The sequence below is a fragment of the Lutjanus erythropterus genome, chromosome 19 (genome assembly GCF_056507025.1).
Source record: "Lutjanus erythropterus isolate fLutEry1 chromosome 19, fLutEry1.hap2, whole genome shotgun sequence".
NCBI classification, from domain to species: domain Eukaryota; kingdom Metazoa; phylum Chordata; class Actinopteri; order Lutjaniformes; family Lutjanidae; genus Lutjanus; species Lutjanus erythropterus.
Genome location: NC_139335.1, coordinates 33,686,222 through 33,704,490, shown reverse-complemented (window position 1 = coordinate 33,704,490; position 18,269 = coordinate 33,686,222). Strand labels below are relative to the sequence as shown.

At 38.4% G+C, this 18,269-nt stretch overlaps 1 protein-coding gene across 8 annotated transcripts; it reads left to right on the top strand.

Annotated features, from left to right (window-relative positions):
- Positions 1-323: 323 nt before the first annotated feature.
- Positions 324-17,089, top strand: LOC146310320 (homeobox protein Hox-D10-like). 8 transcript variants are annotated; one of them, XM_084744527.1, is made up of 4 exons: positions 324-551; positions 10,617-10,862; positions 11,429-11,456; positions 15,822-17,089. In XM_084744527.1, the coding sequence occupies exons 2-4, from the start codon at positions 10,617-10,619 to the stop codon at positions 16,085-16,087; spliced, it is 540 nt and encodes a 179-aa protein (XP_084600653.1). In that variant the 5' UTR covers positions 324-551; the 3' UTR covers positions 16,088-17,089. The 8 variants fall into 8 exon arrangements, 6 of the variants coding, with proteins under 6 accessions (XP_084600653.1, XP_084600658.1, XP_084600652.1 ...); XM_084744532.1 differs by lacking the exon at positions 324-551 and adding an exon at positions 5,708-6,498 and having other exon boundaries at positions 10,617-10,794; XM_084744526.1 differs by lacking the exon at positions 324-551 and adding an exon at positions 5,708-6,498.
- The last annotated feature ends 1,180 nt before the right edge of the window (positions 17,090-18,269 follow it).

The window sequence follows — 18,269 nt, the reverse complement described above, 5'->3', positions numbered from 1 at the left end:
CGATCTGGGGGCCCGGTTGTCATGGTAACCGGTTATACGAGCTTGACCGGGGGTGTGGATGGGGGTGGGTTGTGGTCCACCATTTGCAGAAGTGTGTGCGTGTCAGCAGCTCTTCTTCTGTTTATAATTATGGGGACAGCAAGAAAGAGAGGGATGCGTACGTGCGTGCGTGCGTGCATGCGTACGTGTAACCAACTGTGGAGAGAGGAGCATTCTGCTTCAAAAATGACATTCCTTCTCCCCATCCCTCTGCCTACACACACACACACACACACACACACACACACACACACACACACACACACACACACAGAGAGAGAGAGATTTGCAGTAGGGACCAATAAACCATGCAGGCCCCTCACTCCGGGAACTTCAACGTCAAAAGTGTCCAGAAACCAGCAGAGAGAAGCGAGACAGACTGACTGACTGACAGAGGGGGAGAGAAGCGCAAGAAGCGAGAAAAATCATGCGGAAAAACGTCCCTCCATCCCGGGGTTAATTCGCTTAGCGCCGTGCGTCCTGCGTCATCCCGCCCACAGCGTCCAGATACGGTGAGTCTCTGCTTATTGGTGATGTGTTAAATCTTCAGTGAGGTAGACAGAAGAGCACACACAGAATTGTCTCATTATGGTGAAGTTACAATGTTAGGGGGGTCTATTATTTTTTCAGTGAACGCCTATCTGGACTCCACATGTGTACATCCACAGATCAGCGCAGTCTATTTTTTACCCATCTACATTTTACATCCATCTGGGCTTCATATGCAGCTAAAACCTTAATGTAGCTGCGCGTCATCTAAAAACATGCGGGATATTTTGGCAACTTTGTCTTCCAAGAAAACAGCAAATAACATCAGATTTGATCCAGAGCTGCTGTTAATGTGATCGTGGTTGGAGTTGGAGACAGAAGGCATCAATCTGGAACTAACGTAACCCTCATGTGACTTTTCCTCATTGAATTAGAATTTCTTATAGTTTTGATTGATGGCATATTTCGGAGGTTTGCTACAGAAAATGACACCGGATACTGTAAAACACACATGGTTAGATTTATTTGAATTGCTGGTAACACTTGAAAGTAAGGGCAGTTATTTCATGAAGAACTTCATGAACTATCATGATTTATTAATGACGTTCGCGTCTTCTTAGGTAAGTTAAAGGGACAGGCCAAAGAAACTGAGCAGTCACATGTATTATGTTGAATTCCAAGTGTTGTAATCATAATTACGATTTTATGATTGTTTGAGCACATTTTTTAAAAGGGCTCAATTTATCAAAACACCACACACAGTTCACACAAGCACACACACAGAACCTCAGATCCTTCAAAACTACAATAATTTGTAAAAACCTAACTTTGTCACAGTATGGAACACACATGCTTCAAAATGGCTGATTGTATCTGAACCAGTTTCACATTGCTGTGCTCAGTCAAAAACACTTTCAGAATTTCTGCTTTTCTAATGACATAGTCTGGGTTTGTTCAGAGATATTGTTAGATTAAAGAACATGGAATGATGGATCAAACACAACACACAAGACCAGTCCTGCACACTGATGAAAAATAATTTCTCACCACACTGTAAAATCAGTCAATGCATCCATGCAGTTTGCATTTTGCACTGAAAATCAGAAGAGAACCTTCTAAATAGAACATAAAAATAACAAGAACATTTGTGGAGACAAAAGAAAGCATTAATTACAATCAGGCTCTGACCTACATTTTACTGATTTTAAATTGTTTTTTCCACTTGTGCTCATGTCAAAATGTCCAAATGACTGTGACAACAGCAGATCTGCTGAGGTTTGACTGAACTCTGTCCAGCCTCTCACTGTCAACCCAAAGTTTGCAACATGGTCCACCAATGTTGCTCAAATCATATTTGATCGATTTTGTCCTTGTCTTTTTTTTTTTTTTTTTATAGCTCTCATGTCTGTTGAATTTACAATTAAGCACCTCAGTGTCTGTAGGCCTGTCAGCTGTGTTTGGAGTAGAGTTTGAAGTATTTGAAAAGGGCAAAGAAGTGGCATCAAGTTAGACTTCTGTGTCTATTGCACAGAACCGTGTTTAGTGTTTTGCAAAAAAAACCCCAAAAAACTATGCACAGTATTTTGCAAAAAGTGTGAGAATGTGCTTAGTTGTGCAGATGTGGGCTGATGTTTTGTTTTACTTCTTGAGTGTCAGGTTTTACTAACTGTCTGTTAGTTTTCATCTCAGGTTTTTAGGCAAAAATCTGTAAGCAAAATAAGGCCAGCTTTATTTTAAGGATCACAATCATGATGAAGTCATGAAGCAGTAATGCTTAATTAATCATGATTACATTACTTGGAATTCAACAGAGTAGATGAGCAATGCTGTGATTGGTCAGTTTACCTCTGAAAAAGACATGAACATCATTATCAACTCAGAACTCATAATGGTTGAAGTTGTTGCTCTTGAATTAAGTCATGAATTGACTACTCCATGAATTAATTCATATTTTTTTCATGAATTCATGATAATTCATGTATCCTTACTATAACGTGCTACCAAATGTATTTATTTGACAGGGACAATGCAATTTAGCATAGTTACAGTGCAGAATACAAAACTGATGTGCTGCACTCAGTTTCTGCTAACTTCCATCTTTTGTCTCTAGTTGGGCTTTTACCTGTATAGTGTAAATAAAGCTTTCAGTGTCATAATGTAATCACTACAGATATGGAAATACAACAAAATACACATAGCACAATGCACACTATGGTAATTAGCTGAAAACGTGTAAAGATCTTATTTCGTTTAGCTGCCACTTAAAAGGATAGTTCACCCAAAAAAAAAATTCAGTATACTCACCATCATGCCAAGTAAATGTCAGGTATAGTATTTTTTAGTCAACAAAACACTGACCAGTTTTCAAACATAAAAAGCACAATCAAAAAAAAAAAAAAATAACAGAACAAAACAAACAAAAATAAAGCATTAAAACACACACACACACACACACACACACACACACACACACACACACACACACACTCAGCTCAGACAGTGGGCATGTGAATGTGGCTCCAAGCTAAGGATCTACAGTGAAGATTCAGACTAAAAACATGATGTAAGTAATGTCTTTCAAGTCAGTTTGGCATGTTGGGGCTTTAGGACACATGGATTATACTGGATGAGCAGTATGGAGGCATTTTATGTTTTTATTAATTTTTTTAGGTTTGAAAACTGGTCACCATTCACTTCCATTGTTTGAGAGATTCTGCAATACTGTTAAAACTCCTGTGAAACTTATGAGGTCGACTAGATTGTGCTTGGACTTTCATTTTTGGGTGAACTATCCCTTTAAGTCCTTCTAAGTCATGTATATCGTATATTACTTGAGTACTGTAAGCTTATTATAAAGTATTTCCAACCTCTCTCTTATGGAGATGAAGCGTTTTTCAGTGAGAATCTTCAAAACATGATTACACCAGAGCTGTTTGTGACAGCCTCCTGTGTGACGTCACTCCATAAAAATGATTCTGGTTTTTATTTCTTCCCATAGAATCTGTCTGACAGACAGGCTGTTTGGTGTTTTGTGTCATTTGCTCGTTTTAGTTTCACACCGATTCAACCAGGAAAATCAAACATCTTAATACCGCAAGTGTTTTGCACGTGATGCTGCTTCTCCTGCTGCTGAGTTCAGATGTCAGAGAGAAACAGCGCCTGTCGGAGGCACAGATGATGAACTGCATCACACACCTCACATTCCCAGTGCAGCAAAAGGACTGAGCTTGAGAGGTTACCATTCTTCTCATGTCTGTTTACATGCTCGTTCTCTTTTCTCTCTTCTGCCTCTGGAGTCTGTGGTCACATCCTGTTTTAAATGCACCGAAGCAGCAGCAGAGACGTACATCTCTTAATCGAATCTTATTTACGACGGATTTAAATTATATTTTTCAAATCTAGATATATCGTTACATGCCATAAGAAAACAAGCATTATACGTGTAATCGTGTTAATTGTGGTATTTCAACAAGATATTCATTTATGTAATTTATTCTAACAAAGATAACTGGAGAAAAGACGTGTTGCTCTTTTTGTGTTTATAGACATTTTCCTGTTGTCAGCACCAACTTTTCGGTGATATTCAGCTTCGATTATTCAATTTCTCAGCAAACTGGTGTTAATTTAAAATGTGTGTGCAATTTTGTGCCTTTATTATTATTATTATTATAAGTAGTAGTAGTAGTAGTAGTAGTAGTAGTATTTCAGGGATTTATTTTAAATTCAGAAATTTGAAATAAATATTTTTACTTTTATTTTCAAGAGGTTGGATAATTAATTACGTTAACCCGTGGATTTCGAGCTTTGTATCGTTTGTTTTGATCCAGAAAATAAATAATCGGAAATATTTTAAAATAATTAAATCAGTGTGACATATTATTATTATTATTATTATTATTATTATTATTATTATTATTATTATTAGTAGTAGTAGTAGTAGTAGTAGTATTAGTATTATATTTCAGGGCTTTGTACAAATTAAAATAAAATTGTTCATTTTTTATTTTTTTACTGAAATAGATTGAATAATTAATGACGAGTCCTATATCGAGCTTCACATCGTTTGCTTTGATCCAGAAAAATATCAGAAATATGTAAGATCTGAAATATTTAAAAAAAAAAATAATCCATCTAAAAAAAATTCTTAGGCTTTTTAGGCTTCTATGCTCATTACTATTATTATATTATTATTAGTAGTAGTTGTGGTAGTAGTCATGTCAAGAATTTATAGTTTAAATAAATATTTTTAAACAGGTTGAATATTTAATGACAAATCGTGGGTATCGAGTTTCGCATCGTTTGTTTTGACAAAAATAAATAAATATATTCAGAAATGTTTAGAATGTTTAAATCAGCAGGATTTCTTTATTTGAAGTAGTTTTTAGGCTGAAAAGAATCTTTTAGCTGTCAACCAGCTGTTTGTTTTCACAGTATTGAGTAAACATGATAAACTGGGTCTACATGGAAATCATTTGAAATGTGTGCACAACGCGCGGTGTATCTGTGATAATCCATCACGCAAATAAAACCTCACAAAGGCGTGCTCTTGTTTTCAGAATCTTGGTGGGAAAATGTACTTTATGATGATTTCATTTTGGCAGCTGTGTTAGGATTTTTTTCCTCATGTTTCCATGAGATGAAAACTAGACTCCTGCTGCTGCAGCGGCCCTCCTCCTTTGCTCCTGTGATCACATCCTCAGCTTGTCCTCACGCATTCCTCAGAAACATAAGAATACTTCACAGAGAGTCCGCTCTCAGAGCGATGTTCGGGCCTAATCGGAGGGGAAATTCCTCAGCGGGCTGCCGCGTTCAGCTCCGCTGTAATTGGATGCAGCCTCGGCCTCCTGCCCGCGCGCACTGAACCTCTGAAACACGCGTACAACTCGTTTGAAGCAGCGGTGAAATATGTACAGAGCGCGTTTTAATGGAGCCTGCAGTCGATTTCACATTATGAATGAAAAAAGAACGAGAGACCAAAATAGACAACAGGACTCAGGGCGTGGCCTGTCCATGAACCTCAGACTGCCATTGGCCGCCTAACAGGAAGCGTTTCCAGTCTCATCAACTCAACATATGCACCCCCCTCTTCCTTGCAAATGTTCCCACAGCAGTGTCAGAACGCAACACACACACACACACACACACACACACACACACACACACACACACACACACACACACACACACAGAGTGAAAGTACAAATCCAAGACTCTCCCGCCCCTCCACAAAAGACCTCCAATGTTGTCAAATCACCGCGTGCTCCAAAATAACAGTGCTAATCTCATGTCAGAGCTTGTGCGCGTGAGGATGTGTTAGCAGCAGCAGCAGCTCGAGCTACACGCCCAGATGTCACGTCAGTGTCAGACGCCGCCAGGTGAGCACGAGCTGCAGCCCGCAGAGCCTCTGTCCGTACCCAGTGGAGCGTTACGCACGTGTTTACTGTCCAGCATTTCAACAAAATTACCCCCCCACCGCACCCCACTTCTCCCCCAGCGTCACCCTCCTCCACTTCTACCCACGTCACCGAGGATCCGAAACGGCAGCTCAGGTCCAGACTCCCGCCTGCAACCGAACACGTGCCCGGTTTTTAACAGCCTGGCCACCGCGTCACCATCACCAGGGTGCGTCCACTGCAGGCTCGGTGTTTGAGTTTGAAGTCCAAGCGAACGGCCTCAACCGGGTCTGTGGTCGCCAATGAAGCCCGCCGCAGCCCGTGCGCACCTCCTCCTCCCCATGACAGTACGACCGGACTCAGATGATGATGTCAGCCGATTTATCACCGAAGAGGAGGAAGGAATATTTGGGAGAGGACTGCTGCTGATGCTCCGTGACAGACGGCGAGTGGGAATCACGGTCCCGATCCAAAATTGCCGCAGGAACAACTCGGCAGCAGCTGCAGCAGCTCGGAGGAGGAGGACGGTGAGATGGAGGGAGAGCGGACAGCACGGGGACCACAGGAGGAGGAGAAGGTGAGAGGAGGACAGGGTGGGTAGGGAGGGGGAAAAAAGAAGGATTTAAAAAAGGGGAGGGGGGATGACTGCTAAAGGCAGAGAGGGGGAAACGTGGATGAATGAAGATAAAAAGAAGAGGGGAAAGCAGGGTGTGATGATACAAAAAGAAAGACAACAAAAAGGGGAGGAGACTGAAAAACAACAGATGGAAGTGGATACGGTGGAGCACAAGCAGGACAGAAGAAGAAGAAGAGGAGGCAGACGGTGTGAGGGCAGTAAAGTCAGAGATCTCTCGGCCATGGCAGCAGCCAGAGGGGGGAGGCTGTTTGGTCTGGAGGCGAGACAAGGTGACTCCTCAGTCTGTCTGTCTCTCTTTCCTGTCTGCCTCACACTGTCTTTCTGACTTTGTCGTTTTATGGCGGGCTCTTAAAGACAAAGAGAATCATTTTGCTCCACATCTACTCTCCCCTGAAATGAATTTATTGCTCCAGCAGGGTTCAATTGCCCCCTTCCCATGTCCAGGAAGAGCCTGTCCAAGCCGGATTGGGCCTGCTGTCTGTGGTGACACATAAGTCTCCTGCCCAAGAGCAAGACGAAGGGGAATGTTTGGTAGTTAGTGTCTGCGTTTTCTTCAGAAGTAAAGGCTCTGAATTAGGAGCTGAATCAATTCTTATAGGGAGAGTTCACTCCGAAATCAACATGCGTATGTTTCCCCTGGCCTGTAGTGCTATTTATCCATCTAGACTTTTTTGATGTAAGTTACAGGGTTTTGAAGATATTAGCCATAGAGATGTCTGCCTTCTCTACAATACAATGGGGCTCAGTGGCACTTGTCCTGTGGTGCTCAAAGGGCCAAAAATACCATTTAAAAAATTCAAAACCAGGATCTTTTTAAAAAATCATGAACTGGTTGTTTAAAATAATCCACAGACCTTGTTTTAAACAGTTTAATTAACCAGTACAATTAACCATAACTACTTTAGAATTTAATAGAAAGAAAGTGGTTCCTTCATGAAATTGATCACAACCAGGTCTGTGGATTATTTGGAGTAACTGGGTCATTATTTTTGGAAAGCTATACTGGGGTCGAATTTTTCAAGTCTGTTTTTTTGGTGCTTTGAGCACCACAAGCCGAGTGCTATTTAGGTCCATTGAATTGGAGGGAAGGCAGACATCTTTCTGGCTGATATTTCCAAAACTCTGCAACTCACAGGAAAAAAAATCTAGATTTAAAAACAGCGCTAGGTGAGGGGGAAAATATGTATTTTGATTTGGGGGTGAATTGGCCGTTTAACTCAATAATGAAACAGAAATAATAGTTGACTCATAATAAGTGAATAACGGCGCACTTCATTATGTAGATCTGGACAAGATAAATAGAAGAAATGAGCACATTGCAGCTTCTTCAGGTCGCTTCTTTGTCCACTATTAGTTGATAATTGATTTGTCATTGAAAGAAAATTAATTGCTAACTTGATCGATTATTTCAGTCACTTTTTAAGCAAAAATGTGAAACCTTTGTGGCTTTTCTAGGTCAAGTATGTCAGTGAATGAAGTGTCTTTCGGTTTTGGACTGTTGGTCAAAAGAAGTCATTTGAAGACGTCACTTTAGGACCTGGGAAATTATGATGACCATAGTTTTTAAAACATTTTACCATTAAACAGTTCATCGACTAATCTTTAAAATAATCGTTCAGTGCATGTTGACACAGAAACTATGAGTTTTATTTTAAAATTACAATTTTAGTTGAGTGTGAGTTTTATTCTCCTTGTTTTATACAAATATTTCGTTTTTCCATGTTTTCTGCCTGAACAGCTGCTGTAGGGGCAGCAGTGTGTTTATTTCCGCCTCAAAGTCGGGAGAATATATTACCCCACGGATGTACGTAGCCATTGTGCAAAATATATTTTTCGTATTTTTAAAAGCCACAAAGGGGAACAACCAAAATGATATTGGGGATATGTTTTGGATGCACGTATGAGTGTGAGTTTAATTTTCCAGCTGCTCTGAAACAGAAAAACGTTGAAACAAAGGCGAAAACAATAGTTTTGTGTTTCGTTTTGTTGTTGTTGTTAATGAACAAAATAGTATCACCCCCTTCTTTACCATCTATCCAAAAATATGCAATTAACCAGACTAATGAGGCTTAATAAAGTGGACTTGAAGAATAGGTCTTATAAAGTAGAATAAACGGATTTTCCTGTTGCATATTGTACAGTTATTTATGCATTATTTAATATAACCATAGATCTGTGTGATGTGAGAAAGAAGGCAGAGAAGCCATGTTGAAATCGTGTCTGCTCAGTGGGATAGAGGAATGTTGTCGTAAATTATGATTATTAACCCAGAGGGTTTGCTCCAAAACGACCCAAGTAAAGAAAGATAAATTTAATATCAGCTGAACTGTAAGCCGCTGCGCTCAGCTGTGAGTCTGCTCTGCTCTGCTCTGCTCTGTAGGAGCGTTTCTGTGCGAGATGAAGAGGTCGAGCAGGACAGTTTCCTGTTAAGGCGTCGAGTTGATGCATGAAACAAAATGATTCAGATTAAGACTGAAACATGTGAACTCTGTTCAGCAGAGAGCTGTCATTTTCAAGAATGCTGAAGGTGCGAAAGAGGTGTGAAAATCTGTCTGTGGGCTCGTTCTGCCACAAGATGCAAAGTTTGAATGTTTTCACAAAGTAACAACAGCTGCTTTCTGACGCACTGTCAAGAGGCCGAACATGCAGTGCAGTGCAGCGATTTCTCTTTACTTCTTCAATGTATTGAAGTATTTTATTGCGTAATAATGTATTGATGCTATAATAATAATAATAATAGAATAAGTATTTTGTGTTCACGTTAATGTTAATTAATATAGTGGACATTTATATAAATTAATAGGCTACATAAGTTAATACTCTAAATAATAACTATAACATTTGCTGATATACAGTGAAGCAGAATTCTCACTGAAGTGATTCAGCGTTATTCAAAATACTCAAAAATGTCTAGAAATATTGATTGTTAGTTCACCGCTTTATTTCTGATGCTGACAGGTTTGAGAAACAAGCCGTCATCAGAATCCTGCCTGGCAGTTTTACTCCAAATGTCTGTTTAAAGAGTCGGTGTATTTCTTGTGTGCGTTTAGCCTTTAGCTTTTGCAGCGTTCAGCACTGAGATGGAATCAAAGTGGAATTAAATGAAGATCATGTCCAACGATAGTCCAAAACAACCAGACATACTTCAACATATGTTCATAAAATGTAACATTTACATTATATTGTTGTGGTGTCAGGATATGAACATGTAAGACTCACAATACTATAAATAATAAAAGAAAAAAACAACAGTTAAGATGAAGAAAAATATTGGATTAGAAATCGTAGATTAGCAGGGTTGCTTATATATATTTCCTTTCTTACCGTGTGTGTGTGTGTGTGTGTGTGTGTGTGTGTGTGTGTGTGTGTGTGTGTGTGTGTGTGTGAATACTAAGGTGTGGAAACAGAAAAAGAGTCAGTTATTGATTGAACACAGCTGCCTAATAGTTGAGATTCCCTGATCTAATTCTTGTAATAATTGTTGTCAAAATGTTTAAATGCCGTCACCCATAAACCCAATGCAACATTTGCAACACAAATATACTTATGCATTTTTTACATTTCTTGAAAAAGCCGAATTGCAGGAATTTGTTTCAGAATTAGAATAGTTTATTGATCCCCGCAGAGAATTGCTCACGTTACAGATGATCCCAATCAAAAATATATAAGCATATGGAACTAAATTAAATTGATAACTAGTATATAAAAATATTTACATTCTATTGCAATATATAACAAAAATAGTATAACAACATATGTAAAAAAGACAGGTGCCTAGTTCTGTAATCTGTAGCAGCAGATATGTGTATATACATATAGAATACTATATATCTTAGAAAAATAAAAGTAGAAAATAACAAATGTCAAGGATTCTGTGCATCAGGGTACTATATGTAACAGTGGCGATTGGTTCGCCACGTAAATTAGGCCAACAGTTTGCGTTACGCACCAGGTTGCATTGTTTTTCTTCTTTAAAAAATAATAGTAATCATTGAATTTTCAATATGAGTCCTCGGCCAAATGAAATATGATCTGTGATGTATGTCCATCCTGCCCAGATGAGCCCGGCCGTCGGCGCCTGGTGGCCGACGGCTCGAGCCGACAGGACGCAGCGCTGTCCTCACACCGGACAGCAGCAGACCCAGGAGCTGAGGACGGAGCTTCTCATCAGCACGTACCTGAGCCCACAGCGCCGCCTAGAGATCAGCTGGAGGGCTGACCTGAGCGACCCGGCAGGTGAGGATCTACTACCGGAGGATCAAGATGAGGAATCTGATGGACTGATGGAGGAGGAGGCCGAGGGTGTGAGTCGCGATTAACAGAACGTGTGATGCAGCTGCAGTTTTACGAAGCCTTCATACGGTTTACACACAGTGCTGGCCGACTGCGGCTGGCATGAGATCAGTCAGTTGATCAAAGCATAGTCTCAAAAATATGACGTCAGTTACCACCTAGACATCTCATACCGGCCTTATTAGCCTCCTGTCCGGGGACACAGAGGAGTGACGGGGTATACTTGTGATAAATTATCATGCTCATCACATTATGAGCGTTTTGGAGATGAAGAGGTGCGCGTGACTCCTGTGGTGGTTGATTATGAAGATAAAAAACAAACATCTAATTTAGACTCATGCAGTGGACTGGGGTGCGTCGGCTGATTACCGCCGTGAGTGTAGGATAAAGTCCGAGCAAATGAACCGATTGAAAGGAGGAGGAGACGGTCTCAGAGGGGAGTGTAGGCTGCTGGTTGTGTTGGTGGGTTGGACATTGTGTTGCTGTTTTGACGACTTTTCTGTTTCTCATTGTCTTATGTCTCTACGTCTCTATCCACCTTTCATTCAGTTATATTTGATTTGCATTTCCCATCCAGGTAATATGGACTCAGTCTGCATCTAACGGTGAGTGTGCGCCTTTTTTCTGAGCGTAATGGTGGGGTGTTGTTGAGTAAAAGGCCGCAGATTGTTTACAGCTGATGATTTGTAGTGATCACTTTATTTATTATTCATTCAGTAATGTCTGAATGACGTGAAGGAACCAGGAATGCAGCCAGGATTTTAGAGACACTGAGCTTCACAATGCACTTCTCAACACTCATTTGTTTACTTCATTGGATTTTTCACATTTTATGTGTTAAGTTACTGTTCTGCTTGTGTACATTTTATTTCCCAGCGTGGACCTCTAAATATTGTTTCAAAGCATACTTAGAATTCTGAGATAGAAACACCATTCTTCTTTCATGTCCATTTTTTAAGGAAATTGATCATTGTTTAAAAAATGCACCAGACACCTTTATTTAGACACCCTTTTCTCCTCACTGGTCTTTTTTAGGTTTAGTGGAACATCATGTCACAGACAATTACCAAACTATTTTAGACAATATAATATGTTTACTATGACTACTACATTATTGACAAACAAACTATAATTGTTTTTTTAAAATTAAATTAAATTAATTATAGGCCTGCAAATCAACTGATCATTAGCACATCTTTCAACATATTAGTCATTGATATAACCTAATCACAACTAATTAAAACCACCATACACAGACATACAGACATACACCTACTGGCTAGATTTCAAGTTTAAAAAACTATTTATTGGTCCTATCAATTACTTAAATGGCAAAAGGAACTGTTTAATATTTGGTAACACTTTCTATGATGCCCCATGTCAATAATGCATTATAATATACTTATAATGCTGTTAATAGCATTGTAATTAGCTCTTATAGATGTTCATGATGCTACAATAATTATAACTCATTATGAAGCATTATAGGGGCGTGTAAGGTCAAATGTCATAATTCCTTATAACTGCTGGTCACAAGGATCATAGTGTATTATAATTCTCATAGGTATAATACATTATAATAACTTAATAAGGCATTATAATCACTATTGTAATGCATTATAATTGCAAGTTTTTCTAAGTGGTCATTGGCTGCTGCTGCTGCTGTGAAATAACCTTAATCAAATGTCAGTAAGTAACCAGGAATTATAATGTATTATTATGCCTGACCTTATAAGCCTTTAAAAATGCTTTATACTGTTGTATGATCATTGGTACTATTTATAATGCATTATAAGTATGTTTATAATGCTTTATAGCCCTAACCAAATGTTTCACTTTGGCCAAATCCACCCTGCTTATTTATGATTTAGTTTAACTGAAAGTGGTCTAAATTAGAATGAAAGAATACTGGAATCTGCTTATAACATAATACCCACAATGTGTACTTGTAATCTTCGAGAGTAAATTTCCCCCAAGTTGCTTAAACTCTCAAATTCACTGTAAAATCACAGTAAAATATTGGCAGCAGGGATGCCACTAGTTTACAATTTTACAATTCTTCCACTGTGATCTACTTTACAGAATGTTACTGTAATTATACTAGGACTGTATCATAGGGTAAAAAAGTCATATTGTGATTATTTTTGACTGAAATTGCATTTGCCATATGCAATATAATTAGTGAGAATGATCATTGTTGTATCACAATTTACATTTTTACTGGAAAAAGAATGATGATGTGATATTTGTACCGAACAAACATGTTTTCTTTCATCTGTAGAACACTACAGTACCTCATTATAATGCTCTTTTCCTTTTCCTTTTCCTTTTTCAAAACAATTGGGATTTGGCTCTGGTTCAGCAATTTGGATATTGCACTTGGCTATATTGCAGTTTTGATAATATTGCGATTAATTGTGCAGCCTTAAATAATGTCATGTACTGAATTACAGTACATTGCTGTATTTGTCTTATTTTACAGTAGACTGCACCAGTGTTGCCAATATGTTACCATTTTTCTTCCATTCTGTGGACTGTGAACTTCATTTACATTTTATTACTGTAACAATAACACACTGCTGTATTTCATTTAATGTTGATATTCTGTAGAACACATACACATGAATGATTAAATTCAGCAATAAAAACATTCTATGGAAAAGAAAAGACTCAGACAATTTAAGATCAATTATGTAACCCAACATTTATTTTAAAAAGCAGTACCAACCAGAAAACTTAATTTGACTCAAACAGTTTTTTCCATTACAGTTGATATGTTCAGGTACATAACTGTGGGAAATAACCAATCAAAACATCTAATACACTGCAAAAATTCAGAGTGAACACTTTTAAATTAGCATTTCAAAGCAAACTGCTCTAAATAAAGTTAAACAGGTCTCTTAAAACATAGAGAGGAACCTCTGCTGACTGTTTTATACACAGTAACCTTAAAAGGTAAAACTGATCCTACAGGACCATTCCTGCCTGTACATGTCCGGTTCTTGTTGACATAAATATTAGATTTTCTGCTCTGTCCTACAGCAGGGATACTCACATTTCTTTAGTGGAATATGGCGTATTTAGAAGCAAAGAGACTATAATGAAATGCACAAACTTGCAAGATCTAAAATCTTCATATTTGTAATGAGATTGATTCCTTTTTTAACTGTGTGAATGACTGAAGCCTCTGTTTTTCACCATGACACATTCTTTTAATAAAGTGCTTTAATGTTTAGTGCTTTAATTTCTCCTGCTGCAGAAGCCCATGTCAGAAACAGCAAGTTTTAAAAGGATTCCATAAATTCATCATAATTAAATATGTGGTGCTGAATTCTTTTTTTCAAATAAAATATATGCTGTGGTACAACATTCTGTTAAAAGCTGATAACTGATAATTTGTAAAGGGTTGAATTCTATTATTATGACATTATAATTAAACATTTAGCCTTCATGTTTATCATCTTCTTTCTTTCCTAAATCAAGAGGGTTTATGATTTATGCTCCACACTGTCCTCAAATGAAATGAGCATAAGGCTTTTAAATATATTTATATATATTTATTTATTATTTATATCACTGTAATCCACACATTAAATATGTAGAATGATTAGTTGCATATAGATCACATGTAAGAGTAAAGGCTTATTGTAAAATTCTGGGTGTGTCTGATTTAGGGACGAGGACAGGCCAGTCCTGAGGCAGCCTGACAGTGTGTTTTAGGGACAGAAAATGAGGGAAACCCATAGTATTTGATTGCAGACATCTTGGTCACAGGTGATTTTAGTCAAATAGCAGGTGATTGTCATTAAAATAACACCTGAGGGCTATGACATGTGGCATTGTGCCGTAGTGTATCGCAAAAATCATCACAAGAATATGATGAATACGTAGTTTGTAATCAACTACTGAGCTTTAAATGTAAACCTCCTCGCAGCTACTGCAAATGGTAGTTAAACTAGCAATTAAGCAGCATTGTACATGTAGTTAACTACACCCCAACACTACTCACATAGTAATAGCCAGAGTAGCACTTGTAGTATTGGCACCAGCAGTAGAATTAGCAGTAAAGAATTCAGACACATTCATATCATATTCATGCCAATGGGAATAACAACTGTGCCCATTTGTAGTTACACTGTTCCAGTTGGTTTTCCAGCTCCCTCCAGTCTGTGGGAAACATGTTAGTGGTTCTTCTGATGTAATATTTCCTGTGAGAGCTTTCTAACTTCTATTTCTGAAATTTAACGAGTTCCACTTCCTGTTCACTTCAGTTGAAAACGCAAAGCAATGCAGATGGTGCACGGCACATCCTTTAGATGAAGAGAGGCAGATAAAAGACATACTGTTGTCTTTTAATTGTTGCACGATTAGAAGATCAAACAGTGTGCAAGTGTACATGTACAGTAGATTATATAAAGCATTTTTACCAAACAACTTATTACAGCACAAAGTATTTTAATATACATTTGTATTTTACTTTCATGTTTGTTCTGATTCTTGAATGGATTACAGTTGTAGAAGTCATAGCATCAATATGCGTGACAGTAGAAGCAGTATCACTGGTAATAGTATTATTTATAATCTGAGCTTAAGTCCTGCCTAAAGCATCATATATTCTGTAGACATCATGTTCCAGTTGCATTATGAGTATCAGATGCACTGATACAGCTGCAGTAAATTGCCACCGTCGTCTCTGTATTTCTCCTTATAGACTTAAAGTAGTTTTCTGTTTCCTGCAGGTTAAATGTTAAAGACAGTGGCTGAAGAGTGGAGTCAGCTCAGAAGTATAATCTTACAATACATGTCTGATCATCTTACAGAGCTGAAATGAGATGTTGGTGGTACTATATGTGCATGTAATAGGTTATGAAATCCTACCACAGATGGAAATCTCACCATGTTGGGACAAGATAGTGAGTCAGCAACAGATCCATGTTCCTCACCCTGACCATCACCTTGTTTTATCGCAGGCTACATGCAACACTCTGAGTGGTTATGTTGCATGAGAAGCGACCCACGGGGGCTTCTATGTGGAGCTTTGATCAGGAACACATGGCTGAACTTCCTCTGCTGCTGCACTAGCCAGCTGCTGTCCGTTTGTTGGGAGAGGAGAGGAGGAAAAGAAAAAACACTAGAGGAAAGGAAAGCAACGCTCCCTGTAATTCAGCAGAGAGAAAATAGAGCAAATAAAAGAGCAGAGTGGTGCAGACAGGCAGGAGAAAACACAAGGATGTAAACAAGGAGAGGAAATGGAAGAAGAGAAGAAAGATAGAGAGAATGGTAATAAAAGGAAGGAGGGAGGACGGCCTCAGCTGCCAGGCTGCAGGTCTGCAGGCGCCATGTTGAGACAGCAACATTTCTGCAGCGCCACACTGTCTCCTGCCTCATCTTTGTCCCGTCTGCCTCCCTGTCTGTCTGCATTCCCATCTGTCTCTCGCTCCCACCTTTACTTTTTACCACGGGGGTAATTGACCAACTCGTTTATTGGTGGTTGGAGGAAGTGGAGGAGGCAGTTGCACTAGTGGTGTATATACTGAATAGTGTGGTTTTACGGCTGCCTTATTGCCCCTTATTGCCTATTGGTGGTCAACAAAAGACACTCCAAAGGATGGTTTGTGCCTCCTGGAAAGTCTGCCTCCTTTGTTGTCCTTCCTGTCTGTCTCATTCCCCTTTGATGCCCAGCTTTGTGTCTGCCTGTCCCTGACTTAACATATATGATGTTCTTTCTCTTTTTCACCGGGATCCTCGTCTATAAAACCAGGCCCTGAAATGATTCTTAAACTAAATAATTCTCCTTCATTGACCTCATGCTGTCTCCGCTTCCTCACATAGTATAATGTCACCTGAAGCAACAAGAAAAGCTTGAGAGGTTTTCCAAACTTCTTTTCGCATCGGGGTCCCACAGTTGGATATTCATTATTAAGCCAAGCAGGAACCTGGTGCTGAAGGGATTTTACTTGTTAGATATGATTTACTGCAGCAGTCTGACCTCCTGCTGCTGGATTCAGTCACATGCACTCTAATCATTTGATTATAACCAGAGAACGGCAATGCTTCAGTTTTACAACTGTCACAGAAAAAACCTTAACCAAGTTACTGTACTTGGGAGACCATTAAACTGCAATTCAATTAACATGGCTTTACATTTGTCTGTATTTCAGATGACCCTTGGTATATATAAAACACAGTCTGCATCCTTTAGGTGTTTGGATGCAAAGCAGAATGTGTAAAACAGACCAGCCAGTTACTAGTAACCTGTTAAAATGTAGTCAGGAACATAATTCAAGTATCACAATATTAAAGTAATGTAATTTGATTACTTCCCATTACTTTTGGATTACCTCAGTATAAAATATGGTGAAATCATTTAGCCTAATATATTGTTTATAGGGCTGCAATGAACAATTATTTTCATCATCGATTAATTGGTCGGTTATTTCCTCAATTAATAAACCAGTTGTTTGGTCCATAAAATGTTAGAAAATGGTGAAAACTGTTCAAGATGATGTCCTCAAATGTCTTGTTTTGTCCACACCTCAGAAACATTCAGTTTACTGTCAGAGAGGAGTAAAGAAACCAGAAAATATTCACATTTAAGAAACTGAAATCAGAGAATTTTGACTTTTTTCAATTAAACAATTACTTAAAAAGATGAATGGATTAATTTAATATTTGATTATTGATAGATTCATCATTTCAACTCTTACTGTTTTGTGATCATTGTTTATGAGTTTGTCTATCTGTTCCTTCATTTGTTGTGCGCAATTGATTGATTGATCGATTAATTTAAAGATCAAAAAATGTTGAAATTTCCACCCAGTGAATCATTATTTCACTAGAGATCATGATAATGAATTAACAGTTGTGTGTGAACTGTGCATGGTAGGATATCGGTCTTTATTTTAAAATTGTAATCCCACTAATAATCCACATTTTTACTGAATGTATCTGTAATCTGATTGTATCTTTTTTATCTGTATAGCTACCCTTTTTGTGTATCCAGATTGCATAATCCCATTACATGTAATCAGTTACTCCTCAAGCCTTTGAATGGTTTGAATGTGACACTTTAAGAGTTTGTACTTATGTGTTTTGTAAAGTCATAAACACTAGAAACAATAAACAGCAACTAAATTCCTTTATTTTCCTCCCATTTTCTTTTCTTCTATAGCCTGATGACTCCATATTCTCACAGACATTAAAGGAAAACTCAGCTTCATTATCTTACTGTATTTTCATTGCTGTGCTGTAGTTAGACCACTTATAATAACATTGTACTCACCAAGTTAATTTCTGCAATGTGGAACACGATAGCTATCCCTATGCTTCAAACTATGACACTGCAGGTATTCCTGTAGTATCATGAATGGAGACATGCCTCTAGTGTTATGTTTTGAAATGCAGTACAAAATGTGACA

Coding starts and splice junctions, on each gene's coding strand:
- LOC146310320 (XM_084744526.1), top strand. CDS start 6,454: ATGGAGGGAGAGCGGACAGCACGGGGACCACAGGAGGAGGAGAAG. Junction 10,863..11,428: donor TGGAGGAGGAGGCCGAGGGT/GTGAGTCGCGAT, acceptor TTTCCCATCCAG/GTAATATGGACTCAGTCTGC. Junction 11,457..15,821: donor GACTCAGTCTGCATCTAACG/GTGAGTGTGCGC, acceptor GTTTTATCGCAG/GCTACATGCAACACTCTGAG.